General features: G+C 38.9%; 1 protein-coding gene across 1 annotated transcript in view; it reads right to left on the reverse strand.

Annotated features, from left to right (window-relative positions):
- MEGF10 (multiple EGF like domains 10) overlaps positions 1–13,626 on the reverse strand; it is a gene marked incomplete at both ends in the record, with an annotated part of 77,173 nt that extends 63,547 nt beyond the window's left edge. The window contains 3 exons of the mRNA XM_080362938.1: positions 9,108–9,208; positions 10,528–10,629; positions 13,511–13,626. Coding sequence (XP_080219064.1) covers positions 9,108–9,208; positions 10,528–10,629; positions 13,511–13,626 — 319 coding nt within the window. The remainder of the gene's footprint in view (positions 1–9,107; positions 9,209–10,527; positions 10,630–13,510) is intronic.
- Positions 13,627–15,722: the final 2,096 nt, after the last annotated feature.

Consider the following 15,722-nt stretch of genomic DNA (forward strand, 5'->3'; position numbering starts at 1 on the left):
GTGAATACCAGCGTACTCAAACCAAACTCCCGAGCGCTAAGGCTAAATATAATAAAGCAACATTCCATCACACACTCTGTGAGACAGATGGAAAAAAATATAAAAATCACAATGTTGTAAGAAATTGGACCCACAGAGAGGTACAGAAGAAGCTCCTTGAGTATCTCCTTGCACTGCCCCTCACACCATGCTGAGCACATAGAATCACACAATCACAGAATCATAGACTAGTTTTTGTTAGAAGCTACTGTTAAAGGTCATCTAGTACAACTCCCCTGCTTTGAGCAAGGACCTCTTTAACTAGATTGGGTTGCCCAGAGTCCCATCCAGCCTGGCCTTGAATGTCTCCAGGGTTTGAGCATCTACCACTTCTCCGGGCAACCTGGGCCAGTGTTTTACCACCCTCATCATAATAAATTTCTTCCCCACGCCTAGCCTGAATTTAGCCTCCTTTAGTTTAAAACCATTAGCCCTTGTCTTATCACTACAAGCTTTACTAAAAAGTTTGCCCCCATCTTCCTTAGAGGCCCCTCTAAGGTCTCCTGGAGCCTTCTCTTCTCCAGGCTGAACAAGCCCAACTCTCTCAGCCTGTCCTCATAGCAGAGGTGTGCCAGCCCTCAGATGATCTTGATGGCGTTCTCTGGCCCCTCTCTAACAGGTCCATATCTTCCCTGTACTGAGGACTCCAGAGCTGGACACAGGACTCCAGGTGGGGTCTCACCAGAGCAGAGCAGAGGGGCAGAACCACCCCTCTTGACCTGCTGCCCATGCTCCTTTTGATGCAGCCCAAGATACAATTTGCCTTCTGGGCTGCAAGTGCACATTGCAGGCTCATGTCCAATCTTTCATTCACCTGTTGCTCCAAGTCCTTCTCTGCAGGGCTGCTCTGAATACCCTCATCCCTCAGCCTGTATTGGTGCCGGGGGTTGCCTTGAGCCAGGTGCAGGATCCTGCACTGGGCCTTGTTGAACCTCATGAGGTTCTCATGGGCCCACTTCTCGAGCTTGTCCAGTTCCCTCTGGATGGCATTCCATCCCTCAGGTGTGTCAACTACACCGCTCAGCCTGGTGTCATCCACAAACTTGGTGAGAGTGCACTTGATCCCACTTTCTATGTCACTGATGAAGATATTAAACAGTAGTGGTCCCGACACAGGCCCCTGAGGGACACCACTTTTTACTGGTGCCCATCCAGACACTGTGCCATTGACCACTACCCTCTGTATGCAACCATGCAGCCACTTTCTCATCCACTGAACAGTCCACCCATGAAGTCCATATCTCCCCAATTTAGAGAGAAGGATGTTATGGGGGAGCATGTCAAAGGCTTAACAGATGTCCAGACAGACAATATCCATAGCTATTCATTTATCCACTGACGTAGTTACTCTGTCACAGAAGGATATTAGGGTGGTCAGGCAGGACGTGCCCTTGGTGAAGCCATGCTGGCTGTCTTCAATCACCTCCCTGTCCTCCCTGTGCCTTAGCATAGCCTCTAGGAGGGTGTGTTCCATGATCTTCCCAGGCACAGGTGTGAGGCTGACAGATCATAGGTCCTCCTGCAATCCCTGTGTAACAGCACATGCTGTGGTGCTGTGCAAAGAATCACCAATTACTTCCAGTAATAAAACAGAGTTGTCTTAGAACAAAAGTACAACAGGGGAAACTTCGGGTCAAATGCAGTAGCATCTCACAAATTAGAGCAGTATTCTTTCCTTAGCCACAAGAGCTTAAATCAACAGTAGCTTCTCTGCAGCCACTGAAGTGGTGTTTTACATTTCCAGTAGTAGAGCATAAACCAAATACAACTCTTCAAAACAGGTTACCACTACTAAGTCTCTACAGAAGTTATCTACAGGTAACAATATCAGGGATTTGACAGCCAAAACTCTGCTGACTCTAATAACAAAGAAATATGGGATAAGAACCACAGGACAAAGACATATAAATATTGCTGCTTCCAAATAAATTCAGTGAAGACCAATGAAAAATTTATATATGTATATATAAATCACGCAAATACAATTCTTTTTGTTCTCAGAGAAGGGGTACATGTAATTCTTTAGTTTGAGGAAGCTAAACTAAAGCCAAGAATGTTCTCAAAATTTTCAAGATACACAGAAAAATTAAAGATATCCATATTTCTTTTTTTTTTTTTTCCGTAAGTTTCTTAATGTCCGAAAATATATCTGATCAAAGAATGATTTCTTTCTATGCTCTGGATAGATAGATAAATAGATAAAAACCTATTTTGTAACCAACATAAATTATTCTCCAGAAATGTTATGGGTTAGTGATTCTCGGCAACTGAATCTTAATTAAACATCCTTAAGAGACATCATCTGTAAAAAAAAAATCATTGCACTGAATATGAGTGAAATTCACTATCTGACCTACAAAAAAAGTGTAAGGTGAGGACAACATGAAAAGTACTAGAACAAGCTGGGATGACATGAATGGACATCAGAGACAAAACCTATTTTCTATTGATTTCCTATGGAATTGCTGGACATGGTTTAAGAAAATATTTATGTGTAAGAGCAGGTGAAATCCTTAACATGAAGTCTTTTTGATACTAAGCAGTGTGAAAATTCGCTGAAGGCAGTAAATTGCATAAGTCACATCTTCTTTTGTAAGCAAAAAATCAATTATCATATGAAAAGCAATCTGAGCTTACTCTTGCCTATTTCCTTCTCCATCTTATTTCCCATTTTCTTCTGTATCTTATTGTTTCCTTAAAAATCTTCTCTAAAATCTTGCCTTGTTCAACTTACAGGTCTATTTCAGGGGATCATATCCTTTCATTTTCTCAAATAACAAAAGATAGACCTGCTTTCTCTGATTATAAAGTATCAGCCAGCTTGAAGTATCTACAAAATATGTGCTGCTGCATGTGCAATTTCCTGTAGCAGCCCTCTCAGCACCACGGGAGGAGATGCCCTGTCCCCTGGACACAAGTCCATCAGCATGCTTGAGCTCTGTTCCCACCTCAGTTGCAGGCACTGGTATTTCAATAACCAGCTGAATGAACATGCCCTGCTGAGGAAGCTCAGCAAAGCAAATCAATGTGTAAAGACATGTGTAACCCACCTGGGCCATCGACACCACTATTACAGCAAGCTGAAAGTGATGTGGAGCCGGGGCTTGGCTGACAATGCTCACACGCCTCAGCACTGCAGCTTCGGGAGGGGTGCTCATAGCAGAAGGATTAACCCAGTCATGCTAGAGGCATAAAAGATATAACACATTTTAGGTCAAGCTGCCACTTTCTAACACTGATGACATGTCTCACACTGATATCAACAAGGAGAGGGAGACAGTGCTCCCACTTAAGAGAAGATTGCAATTCAAGCACCTACTTAGATGCCGATGGGCTCCAGCATATCCCCTGCAGCTCAACACAGATTGCTCCTCCACTGCTATGGCTGCTTCAAGTGTTATTACAGCTGTGTGGCATAACTCCTGTGCCTCACACAACTTCTACTTCCACTTCTGAACCAGGGCGTATATGAAGAGTGGAACATCGTAAGACTTGAAATTTCTGAATAACACTCTATGACACTGCTCTCTGTGATTAAGAAAGTGTCTCGAAGTTCTTTCATTATAAGTCACCATAGACGACATTTAGACAGCTGTGCATTGCATTATCTCGTGTCAAAAGAAGATACAGAAGAACGTCCAGTAATAAAATTTAAAAAAAAAGATATTTTTTATCTTCAGTAAAAGTTTATGCATGCATTTTAGGATCCATTGCTTTTTCATTTTGAAAAGCCAGACATAAATCAATTAACATAAACAAAGCTTGAAATAATTTGCCTGTAATTATGCACGTAAGTAAATGATCAGGAGAATCAACTACGGTTCTGCAATTAGACTTCCACGTTTTAAACAAATTAGTCAATTCATCAAATTAACAGATACCTGAAAGAATATCTGATTTCATGAGATTTCATACATGAAATATGTTAAATAAAATTCCTATCAGCTTTACAGATAATTCGTATCAGGAAGATTGGAATAATATGTGAAATGGGACTGCTTTTGGACTGTAAATAGATGTCCAAATTATTTATTTCAGATTACTTTCAACAAAAGAAGTCATACTACATGTCTAACAGTGCTTCATGTTTAGTATTTCTGCTAATACCACTCTATCCTGATTCAGATACTTAGTCTTTGAAAACAGCAAATTGAGGAAATATAGCCATTAAAACAAACAAAGAAAGAAGAAGGAAAGGGGGGGGGGGGGGGGGGAGGGGGTGGGAGGGGTGTGCAGGGCAGGGAAGAAAGAAAACCACACTTCTTTAGCTGGTAAAATTCCCAAAACTTTGTGAATTGAATTTTAAAGCACGAACCATTTCAGACAGGAAACAGAAAAAAACCTCTTCTACATATTCCACAAATTTTAACTTCAGTTTCCTTAAAATTAAATAAGGCCCCTCAGCACTTATCATGCAAAATAAAATTCACATATCTTTCAAACCACATTATAAATGTGTTTTTTTCAAATAAATTCTTCACTTTTACACTGTATGCTAGAACATATCCTTTGATTAATCCTTTTATCTTATGCTTGATGACGAGTTGCTATTGAAGTGAGCGATATTCAGTTATACATTAAGATAGATGGTTCATTTTCTATTTCATATCTAAAGGAAATTCAACAGGCATAATTCACCTTTCATGTTCTCAGAAATGTGCTACACTGTCAGATCTAAACATTAATTACAGGCACTGTAATTTTTAAGAGCAAAAATAATCACCTGGCCTACAGTTAGCCTACTCTTCTGCAGAGATCCTGGCAATAGTGAAGACCTCAGTCAGAAATTTGCACATTATTCATATTCTTTATAAAAATGAGTTATATGAAGAGTGCACAAACTAGAAGTACTAACAGATATCTTCATGCTTACAAAACAGTCCAAGTATTGACCCCATATAATGTTGAAATTAAAATAAAAATGTAATTTTTTTACCTACCTGAAAACAAACCAAAATAGCACAACTAATAAAACACAGGAGAATTTTTCTATTCAACATGACTGAGCACTGCTTGCCATAATAAATTCGATCTGCAAGATACTGTATCTATACTAGCCAGACGTTCCATTAAAAAGGGTGCCTATTATAACACTCCTTAACATCACTTAAACTACCCCAAGAGACTCCCTGAAAAGCCTCCAAGGTCTGCAGATGGAGCCTGACTTCTGATGCCACTTTGTTGTTTACTAATAGTGATGCAAATGCAGCATCATTTCAACAAACTCAGAAACATTGGAAAGATAGCTATCTGAGTTGGTCAACAGATTTTTTTTTCTAAACTTATGATGGCTGTAGTGAGGTGGTCTTTTCCATGAAACTTTTAACAGATACCTACTTTTAGTGTGACTGTCTTCTTATCAATGGCATTACTCAAAAGAAGAGGATGCTAAAATTCTGTATCAGAGTTTGGACAGTTTACAGTACAACAGTTATTTTTAACTTAGAGAAGAAAAAACAAACCAAAAATTTCCATATGAGTGATAAAAAGACCTGTTTCCATATTTTCCATGTATATATGTGTACTGAATCCAAAGACAAAACACAAAAGGGATTTTTATCAAAAAGTGAAAATATAACACAAGTTTCACCTACTGGAAGTTTTCAGGAGCAAATACGGAAGAGTTGCAATTCTACAGTAATCTTGTAGCTTAAGATGAATTCAAATTCATCTGTTGATACTAGACTTCAAAAGATGTAAAAAGAAAATCCCCAAAGAAACACTTACATTTGAGCCAGTGCTTTTCTCTGGCTGTTGGTCAGTCTTTTCCTTTGAGAATACAACATCTATAGACTTTAGCAACATAAGGCTGGCACATTCCTGCAATTCTTTATGCACTGACAAATAATCCTCTTTCCAGTGGCACTGCCACTAGTAAGTACTACCTCTAGGGGAACGGTGACTGGTGAGTATTCCTTCTGTACATTCCTAATTGTTAGTTTAGTAAGGAAGTCACAAGATTTCAATTCATCATTGTATGCACTGAAGTTTTGAGCCATACCAAAATTATCTACCAGTAGATTATTTTAATTGAGCTTTCTAAATCAGTAAGTCAAACAAAAGAACAAACAAACAACAAAACATCAAGAGCACCACAAACATTTTAGCCTTTTAGAAACACCCTACATCTAAAAAATAATCCAAATGGAAAATTAAACTACCCGAGTGGAAATGCAGTGCACATTATGGAGCAGTAACGGGAGATATCCACAACACTTCAAATTGCTTTGATTCTCTTCTGTCTTTGTGTATAAGTGTGGAGGTGCATGTGTATTTCTCAATATGATTCCCATTTTCTTGCAAAAAAAGATTTTGTGCTGGCTTTCTACCAGTGATATTTCTGCTGTGATGACATAGGAGGAGAGTCCTCCCCCTATGACTATCTCTTACCATTTGATCTCAGCTGACAGCATCCCACTTGTTTTCCAAATTAAACTGGATGACTAGTATTATTACAGTGTATGCAGGTATCATCTACACAAGTATGTACGAGATCACTACAAAGAAGGCTGGTTGAAAAAACAGAAAGCATTAAATATTTGCCACCTTCTGTTAACTGCTGAGCTCCTCCTTTGCCCTGAATCCTCAGCTCCAATTGAAGCTCATCAAGACTGAAGGTGTCTCAATGCTTTCCAGGGTCCACCATTGCAGAATCAAATAAATGCAAAGTTACCTCCACTGAAGGATGTTTATTTTTACATAGTCTGAAGTCTGAGGCACTCCAAAATCACTTCAAAAGTCAGAGCAGATTATGTCCTGAATATCAGCATCTGGCATTTTTTTTGTGTAATAAAAGTAAAAAAACACTACATACAGTGTGATCTGAATTTACTTGTTTCTGAGTACTAATATGCATATATGGAATGAATTCACTACATACACTATAGCTATGTAGAAGCTGTAGTCACGTAACAGACTCATCACCACACTTCTCACATGATCAGTCAAACTGTTATATACTTCAAAAAGTATACTACCTAATAAAAAAATCAAGCTGTATAATAACCAAATGTAGCTAGAAATTCGTTCTTATAAGTCTAATACATACATGTGAAAAACAAAAAGGTTAAAAAAATGCCAATTTGATCTCAGGTCCATTTAAAAAAAAAATGTTTTTTAAACATATCATTTTGACTTTGCTTTTTCATGTGCAGACAACAAAACAAATATCCTACTGCTGCATTTTCAAATTCCAGGAAGTGCTGTAAAACAAAAATATAAATGAGAATAGTGTGATGTGTTATGACATTCACAGGGTACAATTTTCCAGGGATACAAATAAATCCTGTCAGTCACTTCCAGTATGCACCTCACAACAAGCAGAAAGGCACAACTTAAGAAAGTATTTTGCATTTGTCTTGAATGAGTAAATCTGACATACATCCTGATATTGATTTTCAGAGTCTCATTTATTGGTAAAGACCAAAGACTGATCCACTGCACTGCTGCCTCCTAAACTGGGTTGCAAAATCCAGTGGCAATGACAAATCTCTTGTTATTTGTTATTTCAGAGAATGTTTCCTGGACAAGCTTCTCCATACCTTGAGTGCTATGCTGCACCACTGTTATTATAGCCATAAGGCAAAAAATAAAGCAATGAAAGTACCTTCATTTTTCTCATTCTCAGCGGACAAAAACAAACACCAGGTAGAGCAGCATGCCTGAGAAAGTTAGGCTGAAAATGTGCCATTGCAGAGCCAGCCTTTTGCAGGTGCCTCAGTCCAGGTCCCGCTCTGGGATGGTGAGAAAGTGCTGGTGGGCTCCCCGCACAGGCCAGCCCAGTTAGGGTTTGACTGGGGGACATGACACAGGGCTTCACACAAGAGGAGCCAAAGCAGTCACTGAAACAGCTCACACTTTGCGGCCTTCCCAATAAGCTGGGCTTTTCACTTTTTTTCTCTTGGCAAGATTTGCCAATTGGTTGCCTGTTCAGAAACTGGGCAGCAAGCCCACCACCCACATGCCATCCAGATGCTCCAGCCTCTCACCAGTCTGCTCTTACAGGGTCCTGCATTTCCAGAAAAAAAATCAACTATACTGCCTCAGTCCCTCTGACATTGCTCATTAAGGTTTTTCAGGACATAGCTGTTTTCCACTATAATACATGCCCCTTCTGTCTTCTAAATTAATAAAAGTTTATGCACAGGTCAACATCACAAATGACGTGACAGACATAAGATTGCCCCTGATGAGCCCAGTTTTTCAAGGAGATGAAAAGATGAAGAGATTTAGTTCACTGCCTTCTGGAAAATTTACCGTTGTAGTCTGTGCTGTGCATGTGTATTCCCAGGGACATTTGCCCATCTCCAAGGATATGCTGTTCTTCACAACTGCTTACCTATCAAAAGTTCTCTATTGTCAGTCCTGCCAACACAAACCATCTAGCTACCCAACCTGCTATATGACTTTGAACAAACCTATGTTAAACTACCAAACATACACTTCCAGATCTCTGGATTAACACCAGATCTATTTTCATTCTGCCTTTTACTAAGCTCTTGAATGAATACCATGTTAAGAATCATATCTTCCTAGGTCTGCATAAGGCCATACGAGACAGAATGAGAGCTGAGCCAAGGCCACCATCAGGCCCTGGACACAACTCTTCCCTCTTTAGACTTAGGAAGCTGTGGACACAGGGGCATGTGCCACACAAAAAGGTGCTGCTGCTGCCTTCAATTAGTTGTTACAGATTTCTGCATCGGCAAGAGAAGCTAAGCACAGGGATCAACCAGAGCCCACACTAAGGAGAAAAACCTTATATTCCCTTCTGATTTTGAACCTCATATTTACTGTGTTGGAAAATGCACTGACACTTGTGCTGTGCATTTTCCATTCGATCATTAGTTAGAATCACATTGAGGCTGGTTACTTAGACATCTGAGATCCAGTTATCCTGTGATTTGCATATGCACAACGCCAACTGGCTTCAATGAAACCTGCACGTGCACCACTGATAAATAACTGAGCCCCCATAACTCAGCTTCCACAGGTCACCCATCAAAGGGGAGTCAAACTGGTATTGTGATAAATGTATGGAATTTCAAAGCAAAAGAGGCTAAACTTACGGACACATATTTCCCTGCTTTCATAAAATCCAGGGCAGCACTGGGATTTACGCCTGTACATTGTCTTTTCACCATGTCTGTAGGCAGTACGGTAACTGATCCTAAGGGAAAGAATGAATGGTTGTTACACATAATTCATGTTTCAGAAACAAAACAATATACATTCTTACAAATTTTAAAAAACATTCCGGTATCATTGAGACAAAAAAGCTCAAGGAGACCTTGATTTATCTGTTGATGAGTTCAAGAGTCCTAGTGATTCCCCACTGGAAAAAAAGTTAAGGATTTTAGCTACTTAACTAACATGCAAACTAGAGCATCACTGCCTTTGCTATTACCATCCCCTATGGAGACCAAAGGCTGGCAATACAAATCAGTTTGCTGGATAATTACAGCTATCAGTTTTCAAGGGAAGGACTTCTGGGGATGATGCTCCCAAGGCTGAGTCAGTTTTCTCGGGGCAGACATATTGTGGGAAGAGAATTTCTGGATAAGGCAAGAGATGTGAGGGCTCACGGGAGAGCTCAGAACTCCCGGGCAGCCGGCAGTGCTGCACACCTCTTGCCACCAGGGCAGATGCGTCTTGCCGAGCATAGCTCTGAAGGGTGGTGGTGAGCGGCACACAGAGAAATCAGCACATAAACACGTCAAGAACTGCCGATAATACAGCTTCCTTCTGACACGAGCAAGTAGTGTTTATCAGAAGCGGGCTCACCCACTGCTTCCTCCCCTCTGCTCCTCACCTGGCTGCTGAGCACATTGTCCACCAAGCAGTAAATACATCCCCAAAACACCTGAGACAGTCTGAACTACAGCAAAAAAGAGCTTGTATATGAATGGTGTCACAGGTAAACAAAGTGCAATCTCCCTTTGAACTCAGTATCTGCTTTTAACACACTCTCCATACTGATCTATCTCCTCTAGCTGCTGTGCCCCAGGGAGCCTTTCCAGCTTCTGATGGTTCATCCTCATGGGCATATTCAGCTAAGGAAAATGCTTTTTAGAGCTATCACTAGTTTTTAATCATTCAACCTCTCCTTACTTTCTGCAAGCACAAGGAGTTTCCTTTAAGAAATTATTTTATTTCCTTTTCAAGTGGCATACACTTTCCCTGGAACATAACATTGCAAGCAGCAAGGGGACTCTCAGGACATTTCTGAACCAGTACACCTCACAGGTTATAGGGAATTCAATTTTGTGCATTGTGTGCTTTTTCCCAACCTGTTTGTTTTATGTTAGCACTTTATGGGAAGGTACAACTCAACCTGCTAATAAAACATGTGACATTGCTTGGACAAGCATTTTCCAGTTGACACAGACCCTAACAGTTAGGTAGACTATAGTTAGTCAGTATATACATAAAATCTTTACAAATATCAACAAGATAAGCAGTTTGACAACATTAGCAGTTATACATCACCTGTGTCGTGTGCACTTGAACCAGTTTAGGATGTCAGTACAACTGGTGTAGTAGATTTGATCAAAAGGATGCGGATATGACTCTTGCACTGTAACTGAATAACTGGGGAGAGACAGAGAAAGCAGACAGATCATCAAGCAAGTCCTTTATAGTACAGTCTGAATTAATTAAGTCTTTTACAGAGCCCTGGTATAGAAATGAATAAATATAACAAAATACTCATGTGGAACAAAAACACACAGAAGGTTCAAATTCAGGTAAAACATGAACCAACTAACTTTATAAAACAGAAGACATAAATTGAAATATTGTTCTTCCACCAACAAAAGAAAAATAGCTATGTGGAAAACCATCATGTCTCTCCTGTGTAAAACATTTCATGAAACAGTACTACTAGACATTTCAAGGAAAGTAATATAAGCCTAAATTTAAAACAAACAAACAAAACCAAAACAAATAAATAAATAAATAAACATTTAAAACAAAACAAAACACCTGTGTCTCAAATGAACAGTAAATTGAAGTAATATGTTGTTTGTGTTCTCTTGTGGCAATAAACTTTTACTAACATTATCAGACAGCTGGAAAACTAGTTAAGAGCCAGAAAATGAGGTGGCTTCTGCTATAATACAAAACAGAAAGATCTCACTGGATTTTCAGAGAAATATCTTTTTAAAACTCAAGCTGTATCCACAGCAAAACATCTTGTTTGGTAGCTGAAAGGTCTGCCAGTGTATTTAGATATTGAGTGTTAGCACAGAAATACATCTAACTAATGATTACTGAAAAACAATACTATTATGCCATCAGCCTATTCAGCAATCATAAACTATAAAGTATTAAAGTCAATACCTTATTCTGTTTACTGGCTAATTCTTAAGCGAGAAACATTTTTTTTTTTTTTTTAGAAATACTGTGCTTAAGTCCTGCTACTACTTTCTGCCAAATTATAAGCAGAAATAAATCTACGCTCTGAAGAATAAATCCTAGAAATAAATCTATACTCTGCAGTCCAGAGCCTCCAGAGCTGTCAGCGGGGCAAGAGGAACAGAGCCCTGTTGCAAAAGGGAAAAATATTGAATCACCCTAGAAAACACTCCAGCAGGCTGTGTGCGCTGGCAGTCAGTCAGTTCTTGATTGCGCAACAGGGCTGGAAAACACAGGAATGCATGGCAAGTTCCTGCAGTAGGACTAATTCCCAGGACCAGCCCAAACACTTACTCAGTGTGTAGCCCGTTCGGCTTTCACTCACTTTCACTCACACCCTGTTTGACCTCTTAGTGCCTGTTGCACGGTAACAGCCACAATCTCCTCTTCCTGCTGTCATCACCTATACTGAAGGAAAACACATCCAGACCCGCTTACTCAAACTGCCTAGAACTAACTCCGTTTTTCTCACATCCATGTGAAGGAGAGCAACCCTAATCCATCCAGCTGTTTGACCTAGTTGACAAAATGCTGGTGGGGTGCCGCCACTTGCTTGGGGCTCTGCGCTTTTTGTTCAAGGCAGGGTACGTTCTACCCCTTTTTGCTGTGGTCGTGGTTCATGTGTAAAGACTGCTTTATTACTGCTTGGAGTAGATTTAGTTAGAGCATATAGCACTGCCAGTGGCAGCGGCAGTAAAGGGCTTGTAGACAGGGATTTACTCTTTCATACTTAGATACCTTTGTTGCCTGCTCTGAGCAATAGCATGAATGTTTCATTAAGTTTACTTCGCGTTCCTCCCCATTTTTAAGACTCAGAAGAAGAAGGAAAAAAGCTCATGCAACAAAATGGGCATGCTCTCTAGATATATTTTTCTTGCCGCAGACTTTAATCAGTTTGTTTTAAAATACATTATGCAATGTAAATAGTTATATTTGGGGTTTTTTCCCATTTTGCTTTCCTAGATCAAGGCTCCCTTCAAAACCACTTTTATCTATAAAAACAGTAAACAAAACATACCAAATGTAGAGCAATATCCAGTAACATTGCAGATATGTGCCTGAATACTATAAACAGGTGTTTAGTAGAGTAACTGCTTCATATACACAATGTTGTATAAGTCAAATTGTACATAACGGTAGACACAGAGTCCAAATGCTTCACATGAAGCTCAGATAAATTCCTAGGGAAAGCCCTTAAGTGTGCTGTTGCTTTTTTTTCTTTTTTTTCATAGAGAGACTTTATTAGAAAGTGAATACAAGCTTCAATTTTCTTTATAAAGATTCAGCCATAACACAGGGAAATAAATATACAGTGGCATAGTAGCACATCCAGTGATTAATCATAAAACACAGTTTACCTGTGCAGGAAATACTGGTGTCCTCAAAAAAAAAAACTGTCTCAAGGACTAGCTGATCGGTCACGGGGGTAATACTAATGAGACCATAAGACTTGGTTTCACTACTATAATAACCTTTACACAAGAAAAGCAGCAAATGCTTGTGGCTCAACCTCTCCTACCCATTGTAGTGTTTTCCTTGCAGTTAACATGAAACTGACTGAATGAACAGACAAATTAAATCGATGAATTTCTTTCTGTAGGCTACAAATTTCTGAACCTCATAAAAAATTTAAACAACAAATCTTAATTCAGATTCTGTGAATGTTGAACAGATATGAATCAGCATAATCAGATTTGGCCAAACTCCAATATGGTTGATTATATTTTGCATAAGTAAAAGCTTCTTCTCACTTAAATTGAAAAAAAAGCTTTCTTTATTCACTTCTGGCAACCAGATGGCTGTGTAGCATTGCTAGTGTCACTGTAATGTTTTTTTGCATCCTAATCCCTACTGCAAAGATGACTGCATTTCAGCCCAGTGTGAAATAATCTTTTACTTATCCATCAATTTACCTTGCCCATGCAGTAATGAGATTTTCTTCCCAGTTCATTACTCAACTAAAAGTTTTAAATAATTTTAAAAATACCATGTAAAACAAAACTAAATTATTACAATCAGAATTAATGTCATGTACTTTTCCAGACAAAAATATTACCTTTCCCAGTGGCTACACACATTGGGATCTTCCAGATTCAAAGATAAAGTTGTTCCCATCCAATGGTACAGGAGTATGACCGGGAAGCCAAAAAAGGAGTTCAAATGAAGAACCATCTTTCCTAAAAGGTTGCTGTAAGAAAAAGTATTTATAACAGATAAACCATATTATAAAAATTATAAAGGAGTTACAACTATTGACCCATGTCTAATCAATCTATATGATATAAAGCAACAGATACTTCAAGAAACACACACTGCTTGCCTAGCAGAAGCAATATCATGCCTAATTTGAAAAAAAGAATCCAAATGGAACAGTTTCACACAAGTGGCAGGGCAGTCAGGTAGTGAACAAACTACATTTTAGAGGTCCCACTGTCCCATCAAATTGCAGGCAGCCAGGCTTAGTCTGTTCAGTGATGTTTCGTCCACACCAAGTGACAGAGCTGCAATTTCAAGGCTGGCTATTGCTGAAGACCACAGGACCAGAAAGGTTCAGCCAATGACACAGTGCCAGACACCCTGCACATCACTTAGGCACAGGGGGATGTTGTGCTACCCCATTCATTGCCAGCAGCACCCCCAATTCCTGCAGCCTATGGTGACCTCTTAAAAATCCCAGATGTCACTTCATCATAAGCAGCATCTTTCATAAAAAGGCTCTTCCCCAAAACTACACGCTGCTTTCACTACGTGACTTCTCTTAAAGATGCTTAAGCACCTGAGGCACAGGCCAGCAAGGGGGGTGATGCCCAAGGTCTGCTTGCAAAATGCTGCGCCCCAACACTTGGTCACTGCCTTGACCTGCGTGTCTCCACAAACTGCCTTCTTACAGGGCCCAGGCAACAGCGTCACGTGGAAAGATGCAACTCAGAGGAACAAAAAGTATTATAAAGACATTCTGCAGGACTTAGGAGGAGGTGTTGCTTATTTTTTTAGTGCAAATATTTTAATAAAATAATAAATATGCGTGAATACTCCTTATCAGTTCTTCAGGATGTTAGACAACACTATTGGAAGAACCCATGTGAGCTCAGGACTTGCAAAAAATGGCTTTTACTAGCTAACCTATAGTTCTTATGCAAACAAATTAATTAATCAGGGGCAGAGTTTAAATTACTTTGCTTTGCATTGTTGACAGTGCCACATGTTATCCTGCATTCTTACTGCTCTTTAGAGTTGAATTCCTAATATAGTTTGCAACAATACCCCCTCCTCTGCCAATCATACAGTTCCCAAACAGAGTAAAAATTCTGTTCATAAAAAAGTTATTGTAATAACATAAAAATCTAAAAGATTGCCCTAAAACTTTGACTAGGTCTTTGTTTTCAGGCAAATTAATTTGCATACTGAGACACTTTTAATCCAACCTGCTGTTAATCCACAAACGCCAGAATGAATGTTGGTAATAGGTAATTTGTAAAGACTTAAACTACTTATTTCCCTTTCGGTGAACATTTGACCTTATACCCTCATTTACACACACATTTAAAGACTATGTGGCTACAGAGATCATCAAATAAAAATGAAATCATTGAGTCTAATTGATAGTATAAGAAAATAATTTCTAATAAATATGTTTGTTTTGAAATAATGCAAATAATTTTAACAAAGGAAATTAATCAGAAATAGAATTTTCTTACTTTAAATATTATGGAACAGAATAAAGCAAACCACACCAATAATTTTATTTTAAGAGAACAAAAGTCCACTGTGCCATGAGAAAAAAATAGACATGAAATAGTCTTACTTTACAATACCTTCTTCAGAAGTCAACATTAAAAAGTTCACAAAAAGAAACTATTATATTTGAGATATCTGAGGATACAGAGATGATCTCATTTTGTTAAATCCCTCTTGAAAAATCAGGGCTGCTAAAAGACATTTCATGGTCTGTAAATGCTACTCTGTATGCACACTGCACAGCAGAGTAGTCAGTGTACAGTTGTTTGAAGAGCAGTAAAAGCATCTGTATTTTCAGGTAATAATTTCAACAAAGTGGCTATTTCTCTCACTGAAAATAGTCACTTTGATTATTCACATTGTAAACTTTATTTCCTTTTTTCCCTTTTATTCTCAACTTCAGTAACTTTCCTTTTGGATACATTTAACGAATTTTAAAATAAAAAAAAAAAATCATTTGCATGAACCCCCTAGTGTAAAACTTGATTGCATTCCAGATCTTTTGCTTAATTATTAAGGAAAATCAAAAC

This window comes from Nesoenas mayeri (genome assembly GCF_963082525.1).
Source record: "Nesoenas mayeri genome assembly, chromosome: Z".
NCBI lineage: Eukaryota > Metazoa > Chordata > Aves > Columbiformes > Columbidae > Nesoenas > Nesoenas mayeri.